We start from the raw sequence: 25,000 nt of genomic DNA, 5'->3' as shown, positions 1-25,000 counted from the left end.
GCGGCTAAGTTGCATCCATGAGCCGTTTAAAACTGTAAGTGAGTTTACATATTTATTTATATATTTTTTGGCATTTGTGAAGACGTAGCACCGCGGGTCCCAAAAATGCTATCAAGGACGGTAGCAAGAAGAAAAGGAGACACTTTCAGTTGGGTTTGTAAAGCAGCCGCTGCCAAGAGGAATCATAAATTAAAGTTTAGTGAGGTTTAATGTCTATTTATTTCATATTTTACTTAATTTAATTGTTGTCTCAAAAAAAAATTGCAAATATATGATTATAGTGTTAAAAATTGGTAATATTAGTGATATTTTTGGGAGGCTGGAACGGATTATCTGCATTTACATTAAATCCTATGGGACAATAGGTTTCACAATACGAGAAGTCGCCTTAAGAACTCGTCTCAGGTACGGATTAAACTCGTATGCAGAGAGACCGCTGCGTATGTATAGTTGCGTCTCTGTGAATAAAGTGAGCGAAAGCTACAAATAAGCTAGCAAACAAATAATAAATCTATTCTGTATAAAACATTTTGTCCAGGTCAGAATTCTTTCTCTTGTGGTTGATAAAATAACTGAGTTTGAAATGAACAGTGATATCATGTTGCTAGTGAAATTAGCAGTTAGATAAACTAGCTACGGTATAGCATTAGCGTTATTAGCTCATGTGTGAAGTGCAGTAAAGTAATGAAGCAGTGCTGCCCCAGGGGCAGGATGACATTGATTGATCTATTATCAAGCAGCTAATCCAGTGCTAACAGCGCACACACACACACACACACACACACACACACACACACACAATATAATATAATGATTAAAAGTAATGAAAAATGTTGTAGTTAGCATAAATTAGCCAGTTAGCTGTCAGTCTGTGTGGTTTAGAGATCTTTTAGATGCCCAAAGTTGAACATAGATGTTAGGGGAAAGAAGCAAAGACTTGCTAGCTAAATGCTAGCGGCGGCGGTGGTTTAGCGTGTTAAGGCTCTGGGGTACTGAACGGAAGCTCTGCCGGGTTGCCGCTGTTGGGCCCTTGATAACTAAAGCTGGGATGTGAAGAATAAAGATCTTCACTGTGCAGTGATGTATATGTGACGAATAACGGCTGAACTCGACGGAACGTAACGTTTATCTGGACTGGAAATATCGCCATGGCATCATAGTCACGAACTTTACACTCTCAATAAATGAAAATAAACGAAGTAGTTGATCAGTCAGCGCTCGGTGTACAGTCCGCGTACAGCTCACCTGACGCTAAACCTCACTTTGTCCCCTGCTGAAGCAGCGTGCTGGTGTTTCTGCTATAAATGAGTCATGATGGATGAGTATCGTTTTAACTTCCGTCTGTGAGATGATGGAATGAAGGCGGCAGAACGGCCGGGTGTTTCGAGCTCGGCCGTGTTCCTCGGCTTCTCCTCCGCTCCGGAGGCTTATCTTTTATTTACTCCACTATCCATACAGCATACGGAGTCGTGTGTGGGATTTCTCTCGCAGATATTCATCTCTCACCCGACACCTCTACACCACCCCGGCAGGAGCGTCCGACCCTGACCGCGCGCCGATGAGCAAGGAAATAAATAAATAAACAAACTGATAAATAAATAACCACACTATGGGATATAAAACAAAGGGTGCAGTAAACAGAAAATACATTTACAGTGAAATCGCTGTTTTTTTTTTTAAGATAAATATGTTGAACCGTTTTAGCCGTAAGAGTTTAACCCTTTCATTAACTCATCAGTAACTGATTTCAGTTTTTCTTTAACACAGTTTTGCCAGTGTGTGTTTGTGTGTGTTTGTGTGTGTGTGTGTGTGTGTGTGTGTTTTTATAGCTTACATTCCCTTTGTTTCACTCCTCATCCAAACACACCATTTCGGTTTTCATTAAAAGATAAGCCACTGCTGAGCCACGCCTCCTCCTGAGCAACAAAAGGGGAGGCGCTCTTCTTATATGAGGTCACATTAGGGGAGAAATCTAGCTGGATTGTTTAAACTCCAGACAATAAAAACCGGAAAAAGTGACAAAGGCATTTCTCATGTGTTTTGTTTGCACACACACACACACACACACACACTGGAGAACTGTGTAAATGTCTAATCAATAAAAAGTAGATTTTGCTCATAAAATTTTCACATGTAAAAAAAATCTAAAATGTATTAACACCTTAAATTAGATTTATTAAATTAAATATAATTAGATTAAAATTAGATAAAATTAGATGTATTAAATTAAATGTTATTTAATTTATAACAATAAATTAGATGTATTAAGACCGCCTTCCTGTGTCCCCGTGCTTGGTGGGTTTCCTCTTGGTATAGTTGGAGTTCCCAAATTGCTCGTAGTATGTGTGTGTGTGTGTGTGTGTGTGTGTGTGCACACTGCGATGGATTGGCACCCTGTCCAGGGTGTACCCCGCCTCGCACACTATGCCTCCTGGAATAGGCTCCGCCCCCCGTGACCCTGAATACAGGATAAACCGGTATAGACAATGAGTGAGTGAGTAATAAGACCTTAACTTTGTTTAAATGTAAAAACTGCGGATGTCAAATTTTACGCAGTTCATTGATTCAGACGGTTTAAAACTTTCGGCTTCAGAATCGAGATGAACTTTTACATTTTTTTCGGTCGACTTATACAGTATGTGTTAAATGCTATAAAATTATTGATTGGCTTAAAATTATACAACAGTAAATACTCTCATTTTAGGAGATTATCACCTTTATCTTCCTTTTATTATATTCTTGAGGTTATAGTCAGTTGGTGCCCCCTACTGGACTGGAGTATAGAGCAGAAGAGTTTTACTTCTACAAGACATAACATTTAAACACTAAACACCCACAGTGTTTCAGTGTTTAGCAGATAATTTTACTCTATGTTAATACTTTAAAACCTGCAAAATATACAGTAACACTGCTTGAGACACATCAGGCAATAAACATTAGTGCTACTGAACTGAATCGAAACTCACAATGCACAAAACTCGACTCAAATCAACATAATTCACATCTCTAGTTGCTGAATTGAACAGGATATTATGGGTAATTTAAAATTCCTCAGCACGTTACAGTGTGTTTCTCTACACAGTTTAAGTTTGGTTTGTTGGTTAAAAATTTACAGCTTCATAGGTTTTTCTTTTTAGATCTGTAGAATTGTAGAGAAAAACATGTCAGAGCTCCTCAGGGTGTAAGAACAGCACAATCGAAGCCCATCGGATTCAGAATCTGCAGAAGGACTTTGTGGAAATGTTCAGCACTAATAAACAAAGAGTCAGAGCAAACTCGCAGGTGAAACCCGCAGAAGTCCCAGTACCGGTGTAAATCCCCATCAAATCCACCTCCATTCCCAGTCCTATCACTACATAAAGAGGAAACTGTAACGGGGAAGAGTTATGCAAAATACCATGTCGATTTTACTCCTGATGGTACAATTATGAGTCATTTTCCCTCCATAAGGACGAGGAAAAAAAAAAAAGATTGCACATGGCTGCGTGCATAATCCTGAGTTTCACACATCTGCTGATTTTCACATCAACATCATCAACATTTCCTTCCTCTGCAAATTTCATACTTCAGGACAGCCTTCATTATCAAAGCAGGAAGACAGAACCCTAATCCGCCTCAGGCTGCACTCACATATCAGATAAACAGAGCGGTAATGAGAGGCGTAACACCTCACCACTCGCAGCACATTTTAAACTCTTTCTGCATGTTGTAGAATGTTAAATATCCCACTGACACACTGCGTTAGAGCGTCCATAGGGCGGAGCCACGCACAGCTTCACCGCCACTGTTCCAGAAAAATACAACATGCTGTACGTTCCCGTGGTCTTTCTAGATCTTGCTGCCCACACAACATCACAGCGTGACACACACGCGCACACACACACACACAGGACAGCGCTATCCCCCCACTTCTACATGCATGCCTAAAAAACAGGACAAAGTAACCAGTAAGTACAGAGCGTAACTAGACGTAGTCGATATAACCAGGATGTTGCAAATGTGACCAGACATCAAAGGAGGGTAAACGCTACATTCTACATAGCACGCATGGAGTCAAATGAGCAGACAAAGGGCGGGGGGTTGGGGGGGTGGGATGGGGGGGGATATGGGGGGGTTGTATTCAGCCGTAGTAGACGTTTTCTTTAAAAAAAATTTTTTTTTTAATGTAATTTTTGTGAAGCTGCTTTGAGACAATGACCATTGTTAAAAGCGCTATATAAATAAAATTGGATTGAATTGAATAGACAGTAAAGCAAACATGTCGTGGTTAGTTCTTTGGCTACTCTACCCACTTCTGCCAGACAAAGAGAATGTAGCCAATGTAATCGTCCACAATGTAGCAATTGTAACCAGGAAGTAGAGAACATAACCAGACGTAGCAACTGTAACTTCCCGCCGTTCAAAACGTGTATCTCATGTCTCAACTTACTGCGCTGTCAGTATAACGACACTTTCTGTGTATAATTAGGGTGAAATAGAGTGACCTTGTCAGTGTTAAACACGCGGGCTTTTACAGCGGCACCTCACCAGACAAGTTTAACATTCTGTATTGTGAAACGCATTGTCCTATAGGGAATAATGTAAACGCAGATAAATCGTTCCAACCACCCAAAAAGGTTATTTTACCAATTTCTAACACTATAATTACATTTTCATACAGTATATAAGAACAATCAAAACATTTAGTAAAGACATGTAAATAAACTAAAGTAAATAAACCTTACTTAACCTTAATTGATGATTCCTCTCGGCTGCGGCTGCTTTAAAAACAAACTGAAAGCGGCTCCCTTTTCTTCTTACTACCGTCCTTGATAACACGCTTGTCACCCGCGGTGCGAAGTCTTCACTAAATCTCAATCAGAGTGCAAAAAAGACACAAAAATATGGGAACTCACTTCACTTAGATTTAAACCGACATAACCAAGTGTTGATCGGGACGTACATGCGCGACTGGAAGTATGAGGCAAATTTCTTGCTAAATTTTAGTTCTTAAGGCGAACATTCATAAGGCAGCTGTTCCCATCCCGAGGTATTACTGTAATTATTAGCACATAAAGCGAGTTAAATCTAATTAATTTCCCTGAACACAGGGCCTCTGAGTGTCTGACGCCAGGTCTACAATGTGATCTACAGCACCAGGTCCAGTGTCGGGTCCAGGACAGTTTCTGGCAGAGGGTCGTGTCTGAAGATGAGAAACACAGGCTCGGCTTTAGACTCACACAGCCTGAGATTAACGCCCCCCGATCTGTTCCACGTCCTGCTCTAGTTCTCCCTGGTTTCAGGGCTTTTGAGATGACGTGAGTGTGGGCGTGATGCTGTAACCAGTTTCCACTGATTTTGATCTGATGATTCCACTGATGATTTCATCTGAACGCGTTTAGAGCGACTGCGAGCGAGTCTGTACGCTGTGTATGACGGAGTTCCTCTAAACCCTCACCAGTGGAGTGTGAGACGCTCTCAGCGTTATTTAATGTAACGTCGATCAGCCTGAGCAGGAGCGTGTGCTCACGTCAGACTGAAACACCACTGAATTATGTAGTTAGAGGTTTATTTCCGTGTCTGATTAGAAGCGTGAGCGAGCGCGCTGGCTGTTTATGTGCAGATAAACAGAGTTATTTACTGCAGGAATTGGATTATAGCTACACTCCGTTTGTACAACGAGCGAGGGAGGGGGGAGGGAGGGAGGGGGGTGCACTCGAGAGCACATGAACATTTGACTTTACAGGTGTGATTGAATGAATGATGAAACACACACACACACACACACACACTGTCGCTATGAGTACGAGGGAGCTGACGGAGGTACGTCTCAGTCTCGTCTCTGCTGCACCCAGGCTCTTCAAAACGCCACGTCACAATAGCTGTGTGCATCTAATGTGCTTCAGTTCGATGATAAGGAGCTGAAAACATCCTTTTTTATTTTGTTTACCAAATTGACCAAAATATATTCATTAATTCATTCATTATGTATATCGTTTGATCCGGATGTTTTTTGAGAAGGTAAACCTTTTTTGTTTATTTGTTCGTCTGCTTGTTTTTTTGAAGTGTGCCGAGTCTAAACGTTTCTGAGTTATAAATGCGGTGTTCATTATCACCATGGCAACTCCATGCGTGACGTACTGTACGCCGTACTTTATGTCCTGTTTAACGTTAATGTCGAGCGAGTTGAACAAGTTCCTGTTGGCTCTTACGTTATAGCAGCTATAAACGGTGAATAAACTGTTACTATGGAAACGGTGACGTGTCAGAGCGTGAGTGCTGTTACAGGGAATTAATCTGACCAATCAGAGCGCAGGACTCGGCAGCAGTGCGTTTCCTTCCTGTGTGAGACTCGGGCCTGAGCCGTCATAATTCCAGTCACACACAAGCTGGTCCATTTCTCTGATTTTTTGCCCCGTGATGTCTGCTCTTGGTCCCCTCCAGGTTTAAACACTCTCCAACACACACACACACACACACACACACACACACACACACAACCTTCCTGTCAGAGTCTATAAAAAACGCCCCTCTGGAATGATCCGTCTCTTTTAGCACGGCCCTTTAGGCAGAGAAATTGATTCTGCTGATTAGTTATGAGCGTGTGTGTCATGGAGAGGGGTGAAGAAGACGGATATTTCCCCCTCTGTTCTTCCTGCACGGATGAGTTCGAGAGAGAGGGAGAGAGAGGGAGTGGGTAAGAGAGCACGAGCGGGCCTGTTGGAGTTCTTTAGCGCTGAGTGTGCATGATCAGGGCGCTCCCGCAGGAGCAAGGTCACCCCGAGTTCAGCGCTAACGAATTAAACGATTTCTCTGGTTTTGCCTGTGAGGGGGCTTTTTGTCATGAGGACTGGATTTCTGCAGCTTTTTATTCACATGGTTATTATTCATGCGCCGTCCACGTGGGACGTCTCGCACAAAGACGCGCCGCGGCTGACGAGTCTCCGATGGACCGATGGACGCCAGGACGCTTTAACATCACCCCGCCGCCTCTCATCACGGGTCTCCGCGGGTCACGGCGTGGGCGTACAATGGCTTCCTGAGTCTGAGTGGTTTCGTGTGCAAAGTATTGGCACCCTTCCAGCATCCCTTAACGGATGTGCACCACCGTAAGAGCAGATCTGTCTGGGTGGTGGATTCATTCTCTCTCCAGCAATCACTCTGAGATGTTTAGGTGTGTGTGTGTGTGTGTGTGTGTGTGTGTGTGATTGAGGCAGTAGTTTTCATGGTTTGTCATTTTATGGTTTGAGTCTTCTCTTCCTCCTCCTCTGTCCCTCTGCACTCAGATGATCTATAGACAGGTTTATAATCAGACTCACGGTTCCTGCGCTGATGCTCAGAGGGAACGCTAGAAGATCAAACACAGATGAATGAGGAGGAAACGGAGAATAAACTGGAAACACCTTCAGTCCTGACAAATGAAACAGAAGATTAACGACAAGCGCTGCAGCGTAACACACACCCGCGTACATCACGTGTGCAAACGTGTATTTATATTTATATTCATCAGCATCTAACCGTACAGGCTCGGAACGTACAGCACAAAGTGGCGTGTCTAACACACACTCGTACTGAGAGGTTATTTACACACACGACACGCAGCCATGTAGAGTCACATCAAAAAGATGCAAATTCTGTCGTTTTAAAGGGATTTCTGCCGAGTAAAAGGGACGCGCTCGTGCAACATCATCATTTATTTCAAACGCTGTGTTTTTATCCACCTCTAGCAATCATACACACACACACACACACACACACACACATAAATATATATATGCTGAGCCAGGTGTCAGAAAAAGAACGGTGTTCAGGAGTACCAGGCTGCAGCGAGCGCGTCGTGTGGTTCTGTCAAAGATTTCATACAAAAACTTTCTTTACTAAACACAAGCGCACCGTAGAAGAGGAATAAAACTATATGTGTATTTATATATACTTGTTACCTCGCTGGAGTTCTCCTGTGTTTATTCCAGCAATCTGAGAGTGATTGACATTTTATTCCATGTTTATCCTTTAATAGTTACCTTTAAGCTCCTCTTGACCTTTAGGGTGCTCAAGGGCCCAACATTGGCAACCTGGTGGTTGTGGGGTTTGAACCTGGGATCTTCTGAACCGTAGTCCAATGCCTTAACCACTGAGCTACCCCTGGCCCTCTTCGAGAGCATGTTTTATGTGGACCAGGACAACGAACCGAGCCCGGGTCAGCACACAGTGTTCATAATAATCTGTTAGGCTGGACTGTGGTAGTAGTGTTAGTTAGTTTGTAGAGGTAGTTTGTTTCTCTGCTGTCCAAAATGAGAAAGAAGAAGAAACCGCGAGTCATAAACTGTTACACCTGTTAATGCTCCATGTGGATGTTTTTTTTTTTTTGTGACAAAATCAACGGCGCTCTGATCAACATTCCTACCGAAGCATCTATCGCGCGGCTCAGACGGTGTAATAAGCGCGCGCTGTGCGGATACGGCACGAGGCACTGAGGAATGACTTCAAAACTCTGTAAGGTGAGGAACCAGCGTCTGTCTCCAATCCCTTCTGAGTTCCACATGGACATTAAAAATGCTCATTAAACATTAATTACTTTGGTCATAGCACAAGAGCGTTATTTATTTAAAATATTTATTTTTATAGCAAATATATAGTGTTTATGTAAACCGTGAATTAATCATACAAATGTAAAGAATAAATAAAGAAATGTAAGAAATACAGTTAAGTAGACTGAAATACAAGAAATGCTACAAATAAATAGAATGCATGCTGTGAAGTTTAACGAACAGTACAGATACATATAATAAATATCTAATCATGTACTTCTGTTCTCCCCAGGATCATCTGGGTTCAGGAGAGGTCGCGTGTGTGATGGCAGCATGTCCTTGTGACCTGGAGAGACCAGGAATGGCTGCCAAATTCTCAAGAAGACAACATTCCTATAGGAGATGCGTGTGCTCTTTTTGGCCTTATTGAACCTGAAACCTCACCATGCATCAACGTTCAACATGTTTTGTGTGCAGTGTGTTTATAGTGTATTTTTGAAAATAAATGTATACTTTAAAATCCAAGATGTGTGGGTGATTTGGAATAGAGACAAAAACTAATCTACTGGTTAGAGTGCAAAATGTTTTATTAAAAATTATTTAAGTAAAATATCATTTAAGCAAGTGTTGTAACAGAAAAGTAGCTGCCAAAAATGAGAAAAAAGTTACGTTAAAATGTAGCGTATTTTTATATTCACTTCCATAGCAAGAGGTTCTGTGTTACTGAAATTAAGACAACAGTTGGTCCATCGTCTACATCAACATCCTATTGGATCTCCTGATGTTCCTTCCTCTGTATCTGTAGTCGGCGTTCCTCCATCTAAATGGGAGATTCCATCCAGGCAACATGAGTCTCCTGCTCTAGAACGTCAGGTTTTCCTCTTTCTTCTGCTGTCAGCTGGTCTTGTGCTGTCGCAGGTCTCAGCCTGTGTTTCCTCCAGTGTCCGTCTGCAAGAAGGTATAAAAGAAGGACATTAGCTGAAGGTTGCAGCCATAAACAGCTTGTACAAATACATTTTTTTCAACATCCACATTTTATCACAGCTATCACAGATAACCTGAACTTGTGTGTGGATCTCTCAGTTTAAGTGTCTCTGAGATGTGTTGGAGTAGATGCATGAAGGTTATAACTAAAATGAATGAAGAGTACCTGTAAGTCTAATATCTACATAATCACAGCACTGAGTTCATCACGTTCTATTGCTTTAAACAGGGAACTGATCTGAGGCCTAAAAGTAAGCAGACATGAGGAGTTAACTTTGTTGTGAGTTAATGTGATCCTGTAGATCTTATTGCTCACAGACAAAAACCAACCTCGGCATTTGAGTTTAATCTGTTCCGGAGGCGAGTTCTTTAGGTGAAATTTTGTCTTGTGAAACGCATTGTCCCATAGGAAATAATGTAAATGCAGATAATTTGTTCCAGCTATCCAAAAACATAACCAATATTAGCAATTTCCAGCAATATACTTATATTTTTGCATATAAAAACTGTTAAAACATTTAGAAAATGAGGTATATGAATAAATAATGTAAATGAAGTAAAATATAAAATAAATAGACATTAAACCTCACTTAGCCTTAATTTATGATTCCTCTTGCCACCGGCTGCTTTAAAAACCCTTTTCTTCTTTCTCCCCCCCTTGATAACATTCTTGGGGCCCATGATGCTGTCTTCACTAAATCTTACACAAAAGAAAAACACCAAAAAAAAGAAAAATCACTTGGATTGATTGTGCCATCCAGATCCTCCTTGGCTTTCCACTAACGGAAACAAACTTTGAACGGCTTCCAGACGTATGGCAACTTATCCGCCGTTCGGATCGATTCGGTTCGGACATGTCCTGTGTGGAAATAAGTCTAACCAGCCAGTACGTGTCCTGTCTCGTAGTTTCAGTTGAATCTGCGAACATGAGGGACACAGGGGAACGATCTCCGCACTGCAAGACTGTGTTGGGTTTAATGTAATAGCAGGAGGAGCATACATAAAGAGTCAAGCTGGTTAGAGCCTCGGCAGCTCCGTCAGTCGCAGTGTTGAAGCGCCGCTCGGGATCCCCTGTTGTGACAGTAAAGCGTGTGAAGTGGGAGAGGTGAGAGTCTGGAGTACATCTGGAGCGATTAATATTCTTAATGCGTCTCAGAGTTAATGAAATATCACGATTAACATGACACGATCAGAAAGAGAGAAACAGGAACGGGGTGAAGGATTAAAGGTGATGAGCAGGTTCTGAACGCAGGTTAGTGGGCGTAATGGAACGAGAGGAGAACATGAGGTCCTGCGGTGTGGGCAGGGAAATCAGCATGCTCGGTCACTTCGTGTCAGTCTGGATCGGACACGAATTCAGTAAACAGTAATATTATTATTATTACTATTATTATTATTACTATTATTATTATTATTATTATTATTGTGCATTTTATTAACCATGGAGCGTTAATGCCTAAAATATCTTCTTTGCATTCCAGATGTTTATTCTGAAACATTTAAAGTGACAGAGTGGTACTGTACTATAGCATATAGCATGTTGTAGCATGTTGTTGTGGTCGAGCTTTAGCATGGCAAGATCGATTGATTGTGCCATCGCAGATCCTCCACATCCACCCAAGACACCCGAGCACTTCACACTCTTCAGTATCACATCATGCTTTGATTTAGTGCACTTCCTCCTCCTAGCTGCTAGAGCTATGAATTATGTAGTCTGTCAAATAAATTTTATTTGATTTGATTCGATTAAACAGCAGTAACTTTTAATGTCTGATTTGTCTCAAGCAGTTTTATTTCTTAAAGGTTTAAATGTATTAAAATCTACTAAAAGTAAAAAAAAAAAAACTAATAAACACTGAAACCTTGTGTAACTCGTGGTGTTCAGTATGTAAATGTCTCATCTCACATAATGTATATAACTAATCATCATCTACTGATGATCTCCTGGTCCACACTTCATTACAGCAGGTGGCGGTATTGCATCAACTCAAAAAAAGAAGCACCAATATTCTCACAAAACACGAGTATGTGCAGACGATGCAAGCGGTTCATATGTTCTACAGAAGAAATAGAAGTTTTGTTTGTAAAAGAAAATCAGTATGGATCAATTTAATTACATTTTATTTAGATAGTGCTTTTAACAGTGGTTATTGTCACAGAGAAGCTTTACAGAATCAAAAGAAAGTTATAAAAATAAGTATGTAATATGGGAGAAAATCTATATAAATCAGAATGATCAGATCGTCCCTGATGAACGAGCCGAGGGCGACGGTGCTGAGGGAAAAACTCCCTGAGATGGTATAGGAACAAACCTTGAGAGGAACCAGACTCAACAGGGAACCCATCCTCATCTGGGTGATAACAGATAGCAGGGATTGATCTGCACTCATACAGTTGGTTATTGGAGGCTCAGGTTGACTGTAGGAAACTCCAGTCCTGAACTATGGAGTGACTGCAGTCACGAGTCCTCGGAAAACAGCTGTCTGTATCAGCCGAGGACAGGACCGTCTCCGTGGTAAGGTGAAACCGTCCACAGTCACCAAACGTATCTTAGGCAGACCACACGGGGCTTCCATGTGACCAGATCTCCAACCAGAAGAGGGACACCAGGACGAGTCAGAGGGGGTCTGGATCACCCCCAGCTCAGTGAAAGAGAGAAGAAAAAAAAAATAATTTATGATATTATAACTAAAAGGGAGGAGCCAGAAGGAAACAGACATAAGGGGAAAATGTGATGTAAAGCGACCAATCAGTTCACGTCAAAAATCTGAGTGATCAATGGGAGTGGGAAAGACAGCATCTAAACATAACAGTTCACCATAATACGCGATATTGACAAGCAGCCTGCATCCTTTGATTAAAGTAGGTGCTAGCAGTTCACTCAGGTACTGCGGCGCGAGACCATTTAATGCTTTATATGTCAAGAGTAGTATTTTAAAATCAATGTGAAATTTCACAGAGAGCCAATGGAGTGAAGATAAGATAGGGGTGATGTGCTCATATCTTCTGGTTCTAGTGAGGACTCTCGCTGCTGCATTCTGGACTAGCTGAAGCTTGTTAATGCACCTAGCTGAACAACCAGACAGTAAGGCATTACAATAGTCCAACCTAGAGGTGATAAAAGCATGAACTAGTTTTTCTGCATCGTTTAGCGACAATATATTTCTTATCCTGGCAATATTTCTGAGGTGAAAGAATGCTATCCTGGTAATATTATCTACATGAGCTTCATATGAAAGGCTGAAATCTATAATCACACCAAGGTCTTTCACTGTTGTACTGGAACAGAAAGGCCATCTAAAGTTACGGTGTGATCTAAAATCTTACTTCTGGTTGCATGTGGTCCTAGTACCAGTATTTCTGTCTAGTCAGGATTAAGCAAAAGGAAGTTAATTAGCATCCATTCTCTTATGTCCTTCACACATTGCTCAACTTTATTAATATTGTAACTTCCCAGAGAAAAAAAACAGCAATGGGCCTAAAACTAAACCCTAAGGAACGCCAAACTTCACTTGAAAACATGCAGAATATTTATCATTTAAATCTACAGGGCAGGTTTTGTAATTAGTGGTTTACTAACTGCGAATTTAAAAGATGTTGGTATGGACCCACTGCTGAGTGAATTTGTTGATAAAATGTGTAAATAGGTATAAGATCCAGTACACAAGCAGAAGAGATCAAAGTGTTTTAGTGTTTAATCTTAGAGAAGTGATTGATAAAGCTATACATTTACAGTTACACTTATACATTTTTAAAAAATTTATCTATATTTATAATTTTTGTTCTTTGTGACAATGTCCATTCTTAAACATTCTTGTGATGTTGCATTTTAAATCAGTTCTTTTGTTGCACCATCACAGCAGAACAATGATGTCTGTAAAATAGATTTGGAAAATACACAAATAATAGAGGAGGAGGAGTGTTTGTCCCTCGCATGACCCTATTTGTAATTTAAGCAACAATACACATGAGGTCATGACCTCGAGTTTGGTCTAAAATACACCGTGTGTATGTTTTCTCTCATTTGCAGAACCGGTTCCACTTACAGATGCTGACTCATATCCCTGCATCTGGATTGGCTGAGCTGCTCCTGTCTGTCCTGGTACGTGTGGGGTGGCAGGGCGGGGCGGCGGTGATGTGCCCAGGAGGGGGCGACACAAAGGTGTTAGAACACCTCCAGCAGCAGGGCCGGACTGGACTAAACGGCTCACACTGGCACCTGTGGGAAACCCTTGACCTTTCTGGCCACTGGGTGTCTCTGTCCAGCGAGGAGGAGGCTAATAATAACAACAACAATAAATTTATTTTACATGAAAATCCAGAAGGAGCATTACAGGAAGTATCTGATAAGGAAGAGGAAGTGAGCGAGCTCCTTTCACAGCTCATGACCCGAACCCCATCTGCTCTGCATTCCAGCGTGATCGTGTTTGGGTCCGACCCGGAGTGTGTAAGCTTGGTTTTGCGTGGAGCAAGGCGACTCGGACACACACTCTGGGTCCTGGGACTGCCTCTAAACCCGGATGCTTTAAGTGCCTTTGGGTCTCCAGAAGGCCTGCTGGCATACGGACAGACGGAGCGCAGGCCGCTCAGCTCCTACATCAGCGATGCCCTGCAGCTGGTGGGCCGGGCCGTGTCCGACGCCAGCGTGGTACGACCCGACCTGGCGCTCATCCAGAACATGGTCAACTGCTTCGACAAGCCCAATAAACACGAGGTGCTGTCCTCCGGACTCTACCTGAGCAGGTGAGCATGCGGGAGGCTCTCTGAACCAGGGGACAGTGTGAGGTAGAGAGTGTGTTCCTGTTCATCAGTCCATCTGTCTGTCTCTATATGTATTTTCAACATAAAAATATAACATACATATACTGGAAGTCTCCACCTTCTTTCACTGGACTCACAGGTAGGGAGGCCACACCTCCTCCTAAAACACACACAAGCCACACCTCCTTCCTTTCTGAGAGTGACACACAAGCCACACCTCCTTCCTTTCTGAGAGTGAGACACACACAGACAGGCCACACCTCCTTCTTTGAAACTAACACACACAGACAGGCCACACCTCCTTATGTTAAACCAGTGCAAACAGAGACCACGCCTGTACCCTGAGATTGACACACATACAAGCCACACCTCCTTATCTGAGATTGACACACAGGTCATGCCTCCTTCTCTGATACTGACACATACAGGCCACACTTTCTTATTTGAGATTGACACAGAGGCCCCGCCTCCTTATCTGAGATTGACACATATACCACGCCCCTTTTACTTTCTTTTGAACTCCTCTTTTTACTCTTTATTCCTCTCGTCCTTGTGTCCTTTTTCTTTCACATTAGCACATTAGCACATAGGGCGCTTGTCTCTATTAGCAACACAAAAGCCGTGAGCTACGTCGGCATTTTCTTGGAGAAAGGCAATTAAAGCGGTGGTGCCTTGAGGACGGAACGATTTAGCGTTTAATATTCCTGGCCATTATTCCTCTGGGAGTTCCACACATTACATAACTACAATACTTATTTAATTTACTTTGTTTCCCTCTCTCTCTTTCTCTCTCTCTCCCTTCCTCTTCCCCACCTCTCTCTCTCTCTCTCTCTCTCTCTCTCTCTCTTATTCTGCTGTCATGGCTGAAAGGTAGCGATCAGCTTACACCAGCTAATGAGATTGTTCTGAGATTAGCGCCTGTAGTGTGATTGGAGAGGAGACGCATGATGGAAGGTTCATTAGGACTTTCTCACACTCAAGGTCATGATATATAAGAAACAGCTGCATGTTGCATGTACGCATGTAGCACGTAAACCGTGTCCAGTGGGGTCTAATTATTAAAGAAATATATATTCAAATATGTAGTATTTAGTATTTATTGCAAAAAAGGAAGACATTCAGTGTCCTGGGTTTATGATGGTCACATGACGCAGAAGATAAAGTGGAGGGTGCTATAGAAGGCCTGACACACTGCACACGCCGTTCAGTAAGTGAGGAACATGACAAAGAGTTTGAGCTGTTGACTCCATTTGGGAGATCACAACTCACAGGTTCTGCTACTGTGTGGGTGTGAGATAACACACACACACACACACACACACACACACACCTTCAGAGCTCTAATGGAGTCCAGGCCACAACGGGAAAGTTTGTAGAGATAAACCAGTAACATGCTGCTTCAAGATTAATGATTTATCTTAAAAAAATGTAAGCATCAACTATATGAATTATTCACCAAAAGGTGTGGATCAAGTCTTCAGAAATCTTTGTGCTTTGTGCTTGAGCTCTCTGTGTGTACGTGTGTGTGTGTGTGTGTGTGTGTGTGTGATGCGAGTCGACATGGAATAAAGAAGAAACCCGCAGCGAGAGCGAGCAGAAGCTCGGATCGACTCTAGGACATGACAGAAAAATCCATATGAGGAGCTCTGTCCGTCTCCTGCTGAGCCTCTGTGCGCACACACACACACACACACACACATACACACACACACACACACACACACAAACACGCACGCACACGCACCACATCGGACGCACACACACTGTCCATTAACAGTCATCTGATTGATTGGGTTTAGTATTTCATTAAGAACAAATCGACGTAGCATATGATGAGTCAAAAAGGAAACACACACACACACACACACACACACACACACACAAGGAAATGAGTTTTATTTATTTTTCATTTAATTTTGATGATGGTCCTGTCAATAAAGAAGCTCCTTTAAGAGACGGCCGTGTTCTTCACCATCACTGATGGCTTTTTATTATTTATTTATTTATTTATTTATTTATTTATTATTAGCGTGAGTCAGCCTTCAATTTCAAGAAACATCCTGAGTGTGATGGAGGTTTTATTGTCCCTCACAGGGCTTTCATCATCCTCGGTGCCTTCCTTATTTCGACACAAAGTCAACATTTATCACTGTCTGCTTTTCCTGGTGCTTTTCCAGTACAGACTCACAGTACTGAGTCTATACTGAGTCTGTACTGAGTCTGTACTGAGTGTGTTTCCACTCTGTACTGGATCTGTACTGAGTGTGTCCTCAGTCTGTACTGAGTCTGTTCTGAGTGTGTCCCCAGTCTGTACAGAGTCTGTACTGTGTCCCCAATCTGTACTAAGTCTGTACTGAGTGTGTCCCCACTCTGTACGGAGTCTGTACTTAGTGTGTTTCCACTCTGTACTGAGTCTGTACTGAGTGTGTTTCCACTCTGTACTGAGTCTGGCCCCAGTCTGTACTGAGTGTGTCCCCAGTCTGTACAGAGTCTGTACTGTGTCCCCAGTCTGTACGGAGTCTGTACTGAATGTGTTCCCACTCTGTACTGAGTCTGGCCCCAGTCTGTACTCAGTCTGTACTGTGTCCCCACTCTGTACTGGATCTGTACTGAGTGTGTCCTCAGTCTGTACTGAGTCTGTTCTGAGTGTGTCCCCAGTCTGTACAGAGTCTGTACTGTGTCCCCAATCTGTACTAAGTCTGTACTGAGTGTGTCCCCAGTCTGTACGGAGTCTGTACTTAGTGTGTCCCCAGTCTGTACTGAGTGTGTTTCCACTCTGTACTGAGTCTGGCCCCAGTCTGTACTGAGTGTGTCCCCAGTCTGTACAGAGTCTGTACTGTGTCCCCAGTCTGTAAGGAGTCTGTACTGAATGTGTTCCCACTCTGTACTCAGTCTGGCCCCAGTCTGTACTCAGTCTGTACTGTGTCCCCACTCTGTACTGGATCTGTACTGAGTGTGTCCTCAGTCTGTACTGAGTCTGTACTGAGTCTGTACTGAGTGTATCTCCAGTCTGTACGGAGTCTGTACTAAGTGTGTCCTCAGTCTGTACTGAGTGTGTTTCCACTCTGTACTGGATCTGTACTGAGTGTGTCCTCAGTCTGTACTGAGTCTGTTCTGAGTGTGTCCCCAGTCTGTACAGAGTCTGTACTGTGTCCCCAATCTGTACTAAGTCTGTACTGAGTGTGTCCCCAGTCTGTACGGAGTCTGTACTTAGTGTGTCCCCAGTCTGTACTGAGTCTGTACTGAGTGTGTTTCCACTCTGTACTGAGTCTGGCCCCAGTCTGTACTGAGTGTGTCCCCAGTCTGTACAGAGTCTGTACTGTGTCCCCAGTCTGTACGGAGTCTGTACTGAATGTGTTCCCACTCTGTACTGAGTCTGGCCCCAGTCTGTACTCAGTCTGTACTGTGTCCCCACTCTGTACTGGATCTGTATTGAGTGTGTCCTCAGTCTGTACTGAGTCTGTACAGAGTGTGTCCCCAGTCTGTACTGAGTCTGTACTGAGTCTGTACTGAGTGTATCTCCAGTCTGTACGGAGTCTGTACTAAGTGTGTCCTCAGTCTGTACTGAGTGTGTTTCCACTCTGTACTAGATCTGTACTGAGTGTGTCCTCAGTCTGTACTGAGTCTGTTCTGAGTGTGTCCCCAGTCTGTACAGAGTCTGTACTGTGTCCCCAATCTGTACTAAGTCTGTACTGAGTCTGTACTGAGTGTGTTTCCACTCTGTACTGAGTCTGGCCCCAGTCTGTACTGAGTGTGTCCCCAGTCTGTACAGAGTCTGTTCTGTGTCCCCAGTCTGTACTGAGTCTGTACTGAGTGTGTTCCCACTCTGTACTGAGTCTGGCCCCAGTCTGTATTGTGTCCCCAGTCTGTACTGAGTCTGTACTGAGTGTCTTCCCAGTCTGTATAAAGTCTGTACTAAGTGTGTCCTTAGTCTGTACTGAGTCTGTACTGAGTCTGTTCTGAGTGTGTCCCCAGTCTGTACAGAGTCTGTACTGTGTCCCCAGTCTGTACAGACTCTGTACTGTGTCCCCAGTCTGTACTGAGTCTGTACTGAGTGTGTTCCCACTCTGTACTGAGTCTGGCCCCAGTCTGTACTCAGTCTGTACTGTATCCCCAGTCTGTACTGAGTCTGTACTGAGTGTATACCCAGTCTGTACGGAGTCTGTACTAAGTGTGTCCTCAGTCTGTACTGAGTGTGTTTCCACTCTGTACTGAATCTGTACTGAGTGTGTCCTCAGTTTGTACTGAGTCTGTACTGAGTGTGTCCCCAGTCTGTACTAAGTCTTTACTGAGTGTTTACCTAGTGTGTACCCAGTACTGTAATGTTTTTGACACACGAGCAACACCACAAACACGGACAAAAGGTGAGGCCTTGTGGAAAAAAGGAATTTTATTAAGGATAATGAAAAAGAAAATAGTTAAAGGCGGAGAGTAACGGAAATGGGAAGAAAAGTCCCACTGGCATACGGGCACATGCTGGCAGCGGGCAGAATGGGCCTGTGTGGGCAGCAGCTCCTGCAAGCTTCCCTGACAGCACCTCTAGTGATCGGGTAAAAACCGGCTCCTCCCAACTCTCATGGCTGGGTGTAGCACCAGGTGGGAACTCCTCCCTAGGTGGCTTTCCCAGCTGAAGGTCTAGTCGTGGACCACCGCGGCCTTTTCCTCTTCAGCGGCAAAGTCACAAAACTCTGGATAATGTGTACCCATTAAGTTTATGAGTGTTTTATTAAGTGTGTTCTGAGTATGTACCGGGTGTGTACCCAGTGTATACCCATCGTGTACCCAGTACGTACCCAGTGTGTCCTTAATGTGTACCCAGTGTTTATTGTGTACCCATTTTTTATTAAGTGTGTACCCAGTGTGTCCTGAGTGTGTACCCAGTGTGTGTTATAAGCTCCACATGTGCATTATGTCTCCTACACAGAATGCGTCCTTTGTCCTTAAATGTATTTTATATTGTACATAAGTATAAAGTCCCGTTAGGAATCCTGACAGGTTAGCTTGTGGCAGCTAGTTAGCGGTTTTAGCTTGATGTTAGTGTTTTGCCGTGTTATAGAAGGTTTCTACTGTTGTTCTTGTCAGCATATCATTCCCTTATTTGTCTATAGCTTCTTTTATATCAGTAATTTTAAATCTGTAAAGATAATCAGAGTTCAATCCCACTAAGTCACAAATCTAACAGACCTTATTTAAATATGTTGTACAATAATTTATTGTTTTATTCATTTAATTCTTAAATTTTCACATAAATTTTATATATATTTTTTATAAAGCACCTCTTAAGTTAATTTACAATAAAAATTAACAATTAAAAATATAATATATAAAAAACGGATAAATGTAATTAAATATTATTTAAATGAAATTATTTTGCTGAGATTATCACCTCAGTTCAGTTGTAAATTCTTTACAGGTGTAATAGCTTTGTTAAGGACGGATTATAATGTGTAACTAGAGAATTTTGGACCGTCCTGCAGCTCGTGCCAGGATCACTGCTGTTCTACTGGATTCTCACACCAACTTAAACAGGATTTATTTCTCAGTAAGACTCTTTAATTCCTCTGAAATATTGGTTAAATACTGGTTCCCTTATACAGTAGTCGAACCTGATGGCCATGAGCTCATTTATTAATTTTTTCATGTAAAACAACGCAAACAGTGGAGATAAATGGAAAAGTGAAATTCTTCATGACTCCAAGATGATTTTTGTCCTTGTGTGCCGTAGTGCCGTTTCTCCAAAAGCTCGTCACAGCTAAATTTCCAGCCAAGGAGAGGAACTCCGGAGAGTCAGGTGTCCTCATTCATTTCCCAAACTCATTTCATTTTCAGTGGGGGATTATAGAGGTGTGTGTGTGTGTGTGTGTGTATGTGTGTGTGTGAGTGTGTGTGACCTCCTTTAGCCCTGAGCGTTCGTTTTTCCATCCATAAATTTCCCATCAGCCCGAGCATCCTCCGCTCTCCTCTAGTGCACACGGAACCCAGCACTCGTTACAGATGAATTCAGGTCAGGAGGTGAAGTTACAGGAGCGAATCCAACACATTCTCAGCCTCAGAAGGTGCCGTTAGTGTTGGAAGTTAATGAACCTTCAGGGTTAATCTGCTGCATGTGTGTGCTGTTGTTCAGATCACTACATGATAACTGCTTTATGACACATTATCAAATTTATGCACATAACAAATTTGGTGGCGCTACAGATTCCAGGCCCCTTAAACTCGTTTACTGGATCCCCACCATTGATGAAGTCGACTTTCTTTGACTGATGTGGCATATTTAAGGTCCCGTCTGTCACTCAGGGGTACTTGGATTGCCTCAAAGTCAATCTTTATACTCAACATAGCTATGATTTCTACTGGACATGTTTTGGACAACATGTGATGGACAGTTTTAAACCCAATTCCAGCTGTTTCAGCTCAGTCTCTGTAGTTGTTGTCTTTGCTTGACGCAGGATGATAATTTTACGCTTCTGAAACGTGACCTGTTTCAGAAGCCAGGCAGTGTAATATTTCTACATGATAACGACACTACCACTGGACCACCTCATACCCATGGTACATCGTTAGACTCATTAATTACAGGTTTAAAGGATCAGCTCATATCGATTTATTCATGACTTAATTTTATTTAGTTTTTCATCAATAAATATACAAATTCCTGATCCTTGACATTAGTCTTTGTTCACAAAAGGTCAAAATGTGATTTATACACAACACTATTGTTAAAACTGTATTAAAGTTTCATTAATGCACTTGGTTTGTGCTAGCTTGATCTCAGATTAGCCTAGACAAGCTAACAGGACTAGCTCCAGAGGCGGCGATGATCTCGGCTCCGTCCCTGAACTCCTCCAACAAAAGCTTGTAGTAGGAACTGAGGTTGTGAGCAGAGACACATCAGTGTTGGAGCAGACGGGCTGCAGGATTACACCGTCTGAGGCGATCGTCTGGAGTTATTCTTACTGTTGAGTAAAATCAATTGAAACCTGGATGTTCCTGTGCATATGAGACACACACGGCACTCACATACGTCACTCGAGGATGCTGGGTAATCTCAGGGCTGATGAGTGATTTCTGCTGAAAGAAACTTTTTTCTCCTCCCATCTCCTCCTCCGGTTCCTGAGGTGGCGTTAACGCTCCGAGATATTCCGAGATCTATTTTCCCGTCTTATTTTCTTTTTAATGGAGGATTTTGGAAGCGTGTTGGTGTAGCGTGTGTGTTCATCAGCTGGAAGATTAGCCAGAATCCCCCGCTGATTTATATAAGCGAGAACCAATCACCAGCTATAACGAGCAGCCAGAGGGTGTGTGTGTGTGTGTGTGTGTGTGTGAGTGAATGCAGTGATAGTGGATAATGCAGTGAGAATGATAGACACATCTTTTAGAAGGTTTTTTGTTTTGTGTAGGTTTACAGAACACCGCTTAACTGCAGACGTGCTCGCTTACTCCCTCACTCACTCACTCCCTCACTCCCTCCCTTACTCACTCTCTCCCTCACTCCCTTACTCACTCACTCCCTCCCTCACTCACTCCCTCCCTTACTCCCTCCCTCCCTTACTCACTCTCTCCCTTACTCCCTCACTCACTCACTCACTCCCTCACTCACTCCCTCACTCACTCACTCCCTCACTCACTCCCTCACTCCCTCACTCACTCACTCCCTCACTCAGTTACTCCCTGTACCTGCTTGAGCGCAGCTGCATTTACACGGACGCTCATATTCCATTAATTCCATCCTCCCTCCCCCCCTTCCTCACTCCCTCCCTCCCTCACTCACTTTCTCCCTCCCTCACTCGCTCACTCTCTCACTCCCTCACTCACTCCCTTCCTCACTCACTCCCTCACTCACTCACTTACTGCTTGAGCGCAGCTGCATTTACACGGACGCTCATATTCCATTAATGTGAGCGGGGGCGCAGATGGCAGAAAGGACAGGGGGCACAGGGGAACACGTATTACTGCCCCCTCACCCCTACAGGGGGACACGTATTACTGCCCCCTCACCCCTACAGGGGGACACGTATTACTGCCCCCTCACCCCTACAGGGGGACACGTATTACTGCCCCCTCACCCCTACAGGGGGACACGTATTACTGCCCCCTCACTTCTACCCCACCAGTTTCATAACGAGTCCAATCCTCACCCCCACTTTTGAGGAAAAAAAAGGGAAAAAAAACATCAGATGAGTGGCATGACATTATGGTATCATGAACAATGTTACTCACAGCACATGGAGTTTACTTAAACACCACTTCCACACGCACACACACACACACACACACACACCGTAGAGACTACACACTGCAGTGTACCACAATCACACATAAACAATGTCTACACCAATTTTAATTTATAAAACATTTTATTTTAAACATCTTTCACAAAAAACTAACCAGCGTTCTGTCACCGGTGTACTCACACACAACACTGAGGGTCACATGATCAGGGGTTAAAAAAAAAATGTTAGTACCTCCTCTATTAATTCTCAGCATTCAACGACAAATAATGTTTTTCATCATGTCATTATTTATTTAAAAAATTAAGCAAAAAAACAAAACGTGTGCAATACTAAGTACCCCCCTGATTGAATGTCTTGTAGATGCGCCATGATGTAACAGTTTCCTGTATGACCGTATCAGTCTCCCACATGGTCGCTCCTCTTTACAACATCGCTTCAGTTCATGGAGGTTTGGCTTACGCACAGCTCTCTTCACAGCCACGGCCTTTCAGTTGAGTCGAGGTCTGGACTTTGACTCGGCCATTCCGAAACCTTCATTCTTTTATTTTTCATCCGTCCTGATGTAGATGTACTGCTTTGCCTCCTTGTGGTTTGACCCTGTAGGCCTGTAATGACCAGCGCTCACTCGCGTTCATCCACGGTTTTATAAAATCTCAGTCTGCCATCATGACCTTAAGAGTTTCTAACCATCAGCCCACATTACCTGGAGTGCCTCCAGCTCAGTTATATAAGCTTAAATTGGGAGGACTTTTGTCCTAGCCTGCTCCTCTACTTCACAAATCTCGCCTGTGGCCCTGAGTAATACTGTAGGAAGAACAGGCCAATTGGTATAAAACTGCATTACGTGACCCCTCAGTGGGAACAGCCTGACCCCATCTGGCCCCATCTGAATGAATGTTCCATGGGAACAAGAGTCTGATCTATAGGTACATATTATCCATGAACACACTTGACCTGATTGTTTCCCTCTTGCTGGGATAAATCTATATTTATAATAACCCATTTATAAATGACGGGTTTCCTAAGAGGGAAAATTAGCTTTGTTCTGTGAGAACGAACACCTCCCTTATAAAGGGGTTTATCTGAACAGATGTGACGTCTAACCTCAAAGCAGGAGAAAAATACTTCTTCTTCTTCATTTGTTAAATCCCAGCAGATTAAACGCTACATGGCGGCAGAATCACTTTGCACAAATCGGAAAAGTTATATTCTGATTAAACACTTTGCGCATTTAAACACAAATCTGCTGGCGTATAAAGCGTACAGTGTAGTAGGCTGTAGATGGGACACGCCACAACCACACGACACAAAACTGCAAGTAAGACTGAGGTTCCAACAGCACTGAGCCTAGTGTGCAGTAGAGACTAATGTTCTAATGTTCATCAAAAGAAAAAGACACAAAAGCATCTACAGTTTTATTTATTTTTTTGCAATTTATTTTTAACCTTTAAAGGTCTCACGTTTTACCGTCTTTAAGTGACTACATTTCTGTGTCAGAGCTCCCCAGAGAGTGTTTGTTAATGCCGTCCCTCACTCCTCCTCCGAGCGCGCTGTTTCAGTGTTCATGTAAATGAGCTCCTGCCAAGCCACGCCCCCTCCAGATGACAACAGAGCTCAGCAACAATCCAAGGAGAGAGGCGCTTCTTATATGAGGTCACATAGGAAGGAAACTACAAAGTACTCTGTAAGTCACTCTGGATAAGAGCGTCTGCCAAATGCCAAAATGTAAATGTAATTGGTTTGTTTAAACCTCCGGCCAACACACACACACACACACACACACACACACACACACACAGGAAAAGGATAAAACAGAAGGGATTTTTTCCCATCCGGTTGGTTGTTTGTTCCTGCACGCTGGAGACCCGTCTGAACATCTAAACATGACTAAAAAGTGGATTTTGCACAATATGTGTCCTTTAATTTGAAGCTTTTACATCGTTGGTTTTTATGTTCTCCAGTAAATCTGTGTAAGCTGCTGAGAAAATATTTTTCTCTGTTCAAAAGCAAAAAAATAAAAAAGTATAAGAGATAGAGGCTGATTATACGCTAGCGGATACAATAGCGCCTTTATTTCTCTCCGCTTTCAGGTTTTACAGTGTCGATGTTCCACTTCTTCTTCTTCTTCTTCTTCTTTTGCACGTTTTACAGCGTTTGCATGGTTTTCATCGTCTCTGTGTCTCCAGCTCTTTAAGCTTCATCTGTCTGAGGCACTGAAGCATCCCGGAGTCTAGCGCTCTTTCATGTGTGTTTATTCACAGCGGGAATCAAATTACTCTGTCGTTCCTGTTCCAAGCTATTGTCCTTCTTTTCTCATGTCTCTGTGCTCAGTCTTCTTTTCAGCGTGTTACTGAAGGATCTGATGAGGAGCCATCACTCACCCCCTACAGATTATATCCTCACACCTACTTAACTTGATTTTAAAAAAATCTTTTTTGTGTTTTTTGTGCCAGATTTTTCTCCAACATGTCCTTTGAGGGTCAGACGGGTCCCGTTAGCGTTCATCCCTCCATCTCC

The 25,000-nt window shown here is 42.9% G+C and overlaps 1 protein-coding gene across 1 annotated transcript in view; it reads left to right on the top strand.

The window, feature by feature from the left end:
* Positions 1 to 25,000, top strand: part of grin3ba (glutamate receptor, ionotropic, N-methyl-D-aspartate 3Ba) — an 81,830-nt gene that overhangs the window by 32,255 nt on the left and 24,575 nt on the right. The window contains exons 2-3 of the mRNA XM_053506748.1: positions 13,522 to 14,234; positions 24,937 to 25,000. The exon at positions 24,937 to 25,000 is cut by the window's right edge and continues 1,029 nt beyond it. Of these exons, the coding sequence (XP_053362723.1) occupies positions 13,522 to 14,234; positions 24,937 to 25,000 (777 nt within the window). The remainder of the gene's footprint in view (positions 1 to 13,521; positions 14,235 to 24,936) is intronic.

This window comes from Clarias gariepinus, chromosome 11 (assembly GCF_024256425.1).
Source record: "Clarias gariepinus isolate MV-2021 ecotype Netherlands chromosome 11, CGAR_prim_01v2, whole genome shotgun sequence".
NCBI lineage: Eukaryota > Metazoa > Chordata > Actinopteri > Siluriformes > Clariidae > Clarias > Clarias gariepinus.
The sequence above is the reverse complement of the archived record's forward strand: the minus strand, read 5'-3'. Positions and strand labels throughout refer to the sequence as shown.